Source organism: Hippocampus comes, unplaced genomic scaffold (genome assembly GCF_001891065.2).
Source record: "Hippocampus comes isolate QL1 unplaced genomic scaffold, H_comes_QL1_v1.1 scaffold1347, whole genome shotgun sequence".
In the NCBI taxonomy this organism is placed as follows: domain Eukaryota; kingdom Metazoa; phylum Chordata; class Actinopteri; order Syngnathiformes; family Syngnathidae; genus Hippocampus; species Hippocampus comes.
Window position 1 is genome coordinate 14,852 of NW_017805649.1, and position 3,889 is coordinate 18,740.

Genomic DNA, 3,889 nt, shown 5'->3' on the forward strand with positions numbered 1-3,889 from the left:
AACGGCGAAGCCTCATTTTTAATTCACGAGGCGAATCGGTTGGGCGTGATTGATGACGAGCGGCGCTTGATGAGCCCATCACGAAGACGCAAACAAACAAAAGGGCCACAAGGGGCGGGGGGGCACACACCTCGGTCTCGGGCTTTGTCGCTCAGCAGCACCTCCACCTCCCTGTGCTCCTTCAGCGCCTCCAGCAGGATGTTGCCCTCCTTGTGGAAGAGGAAGAGGAGGGGCAGGGTGACGTCGTCCGTGTTGCGGCCGTCGCCGGCCATCTGGAAGAGAGGCGCCGTGTCGCTGCTGCTTCCTTCGTTGTCGTCTGCCACACAAGGAATTTGAACTTTTTGACGCATTCTGAATATCCATGAGTTAGTAAGCCCTGATATGAATTTGAGTGCACCCCCCCCCCCTCACCCTCCGCTTCTCAAATTTGAGAGAAGATATGGCTGAAAACTTATCCCAAAATGCTCCTCGTGCAACTTGGAATGTGAAATGATGTTTTAGTTTCTCGCTCAGTCCAGCTCCTCATAGCTGTGGCAGTCGACTGTGATGTGATCATTTGCCTATCGATCTAAACCTTTGTTTTCATGTGGAACTAGTTTCATGACTTGGACCCTCGTTGTAAAACGCAACGGCGAACGCTTGTTCGCCTGCGTGTGATGTCACGTCAGCTTGAACACGCAATGAACTGTAACGGGGATTACGGAATCTAACTACAAAACGCAGCGAACCGAAATCGGTTGTTTTAGTGGGCGAAAATAGGCCATTAAACTACAGTTGCGTTTGGAAATGTGGATGACGACAGTATATCGGCATAAAGACTTCAATATTTTTTCTTCTTCTGCCTTGTCCCTTCTTAAACGGATGCTCGTGAATCACAAGTTGTGATGTGGCTAACAATGCGGTATTATGTAACATGGGTTCACGGTCGCGTAAATGTTAGATGTGTGGTGCTGAAGCTTTGCCGATTATCCTTTGCCTGTGTTGTTACACCCCAGTGACAAACAATCAACATGGAAGCCAAGTCTTCTTTATCAGTGCTTTGCTGCCATCGTGTGGCATCTAAAGGCACCTACAAGCCTTTTTTGGAATTCTTCCGATCCAACCGATTATTCCATCGCATACTTGGATAACATTTGAGGAAGTGTTTTTTTTTTTTTACGACGCTAACAAACGATGAAAAATTTGTACTCATTCCGCGCAATTAATTGATGTTTCATTGTTTCTTGTCATGGCAACAAGGGCGTTGGTGGTGGTTGTTGTTGATGTTGTGGAAAACAAGTGTCCGCAAGTACGACACAGCAGAAATCCAATTAACAGCTCATCACACACGACTTATCTGACTGTCTGTCTTGGAGGTAATCCATTTAATGGCCGGCTAATCGCATCAACGGGGGTCATCTTCCTCGTCGCGTCCCGGTCGGCCCTGCGCACCCACCGACGACGATGCCTCCGATGGCGCCGGCCTTCTGGATGTGCCGCGCCTTCTCGGCGAACATGCACTGGCCCCTCTGCAGCAGACATCACACACGACTTATCTGACTGTCTGTCTTGGAGGTAATCCATTTAATGGCCGGCTAATCGCATCAACGGGGGTCATCTTCCTCGTCGCGTCCCGGTCGGCCCTGCGCACCCACCGACGACGATGCCTCCGATGGCGCCGGCCTTCTGGATGTGCCGGGCCTTCTCGGCGAACATGCACTGGCCCCTCTGCAGCAGAGCGATGTGGCCGCGCACGTACTCGTCGTTGGTGATCTCGCTGCAGCCGCTGTACGGCTCGGCGACGGTGACAAAGCCTCGAACCTGCGCACGGGGGGAAATCAGATTGAAGTCAAGACGTGTGCTTTAGTGGGAATGAGGGGCCTCCTTTGACACATTTAAGATGGCGACAACACGTTCCATGTCCCACTATGCACCAAAGGCGTTTGTCTACGTATATTTGACGTCTATGCTTCAATTCGGCGGCAGCTCACCCCCGTGGAGCTTTTGGACAAGTCTGTGCCGAACTGCGCCGGGCCGGCGGTCAGCACCACTCGGCCGAAGAAGGGATGCGAGACGATTTGAATGGCTCGGGGAGGCAGCTGCTCCTTCTGCTGCTGGCTGGAAAGCTCCATCATCTCCTGCATGAAGCGGACACCGTCCTCCGCCGCGATGGGGCTCACAGCCTGCGTGTGAAAGAAGTGACGGCAGAGAAAAGGTGTCTTCAGCAACGTAGCGTCACTTGGTCGATTTGAGTCAAGTGAAATAGGTTTGGTTTTTTTTTTTGCAGGGGTGCTGGAATGGAGTATAGTTTTTCCACCTACTGCCAGTTATGCAACACAATCCCAGTTTTGTGTGGAACTCAACAATTTCTCACCTGAAAGACGGATGTCCAGAACGTTTTGTGAGTAGCGTACGTGGCTTGGTTGGGAAACATCGGTCTAGACACCGCCAAATAAAATCTGCCTCCTTGATCAGAATCGTTTGTGGTCAAGAAATGTCAGAGACAAGTGAGGTAAAACGAGGGTTGCTAGGCTTGTTTTGCGTTTACACATATCATAGTTGTATGAATAAATGATCTATATGTATTCCACTTTTGCCAGAAGGCAAAATCCATAAAGATTTTTTTTTTAATTTGGCACCGATTTTTATTATTATTTACTATTTTATTACTTTTTTGGAGCAAATTCAGTTAAAAAAAAACATGCCATCAACGGTGTTTTGCTGTATACACAGGAAGCCCACTAACCTGTTTTTTGGGTTTGATCACGTGATCGTCCCCTTCTCGCAGGTTGCCTCTCCAACATGATTTGAGTTGTATTGATTATAATGAAATGAACATTATTATTATCAACTATTCTTTACGATTGTACGCGTTAGGAACACTCAAACATTGCCTTGACATTTCATAAAGGGTGTGAAGATGACATCATGACTCGAGCCTGAACTCGATTCAACCAGATTTGCACAGGAAACAACCTGACATCACCACCACCACCACTCCCAGCGAATCATCCCGATCCTTCGGAAAGACCGCGAGGCGAGTCATGACTCACAGAATTTGCCGGAAGAATTTTCCAATGCGCACAAGACAGCATTTCTTTGCGTACCTGCGTCGCATGCTGCACCAGCTGCACCCTGCCATCCTTCAGGTGGATGAGACTGACACCCATCCTCCTCAGCAGCTCCAGATGTTCCGGGTTGTTTGCCATGAAGTCCTGAGCTCTCAGAGGAGGCGCCCCCATGCCGGGCTCCCTGGATGGACCGTCAAACAAAGATGAAGTCAAATGCAGTATACGATAAACCCTTGCCTTAGAGCAATTCTTTCCCTGTTGGCCACGGTGGTCAGTGAATTCGGAAATGATGACCTATAAGGAGCAGGGCGCGGGCAGCTCTTGTCCACAGCGCTGCGAATGGGTTCCCTCAGGTTACGGGGGAAGGCCGGGTCGGGGAACAGGAGACGCGTGTTGGGACAGGTCCAGTCGAAGTTGGAGTCGTCCAGCTCCTGCTCCAACTGAGGCGTCTTGACCACATAGTTTCGGATTACAAAGCGCTGCCTTGGAATGCGTCTCGCTAACGCTAACGAGGACAATTTACCGTTCGGTTGGTGAGAACGGACGACGCGTAAGGTGCTGTCGAGAGAGACAGAGGCAACAGATGCGCTTCGGTCGTGAAGATGTAGTCCTCCACGTCGAAGCGAAGGTCACCCGGGTCGGCGAAAAGCAGAAAAAGGTACTTGAACATCTCGGCGAGGAAGAAGGAGTCCATTCTATGAGGAGAAGAGGTCATTTCGACGTTGAATTGAATATGAAGTCATGAGCTTCCATGGCACAATTTGGAATTCAACCAAAATGTTTTGAAATGTGGATACGGTTTCTCTTCACAAATTTACAGTTTTACAGCTTATATATAT

General features: G+C 49.6%; 1 protein-coding gene across 1 annotated transcript in view; it reads right to left on the reverse strand.

Annotated features, from left to right (window-relative positions):
- Nucleotides 1-3,780, reverse strand: part of LOC109522871 (ER degradation-enhancing alpha-mannosidase-like protein 3) — a 10,635-nt gene extending 6,855 nt beyond the window's left edge. The window contains exons 1-6 of the mRNA XM_019881702.1: nucleotides 3,574-3,780; nucleotides 3,345-3,490; nucleotides 3,087-3,231; nucleotides 1,971-2,162; nucleotides 1,635-1,800; nucleotides 131-316 (exon numbers count right to left, since the gene is read on the reverse strand). Of these exons, the coding sequence (XP_019737261.1) occupies nucleotides 131-316; nucleotides 1,635-1,800; nucleotides 1,971-2,162; nucleotides 3,087-3,231; nucleotides 3,345-3,490; nucleotides 3,574-3,765 (1,027 nt within the window). The 5' untranslated portion in view covers nucleotides 3,766-3,780. The remainder of the gene's footprint in view (nucleotides 1-130; nucleotides 317-1,634; nucleotides 1,801-1,970; nucleotides 2,163-3,086; nucleotides 3,232-3,344; nucleotides 3,491-3,573) is intronic.
- Nucleotides 3,781-3,889: the final 109 nt, after the last annotated feature.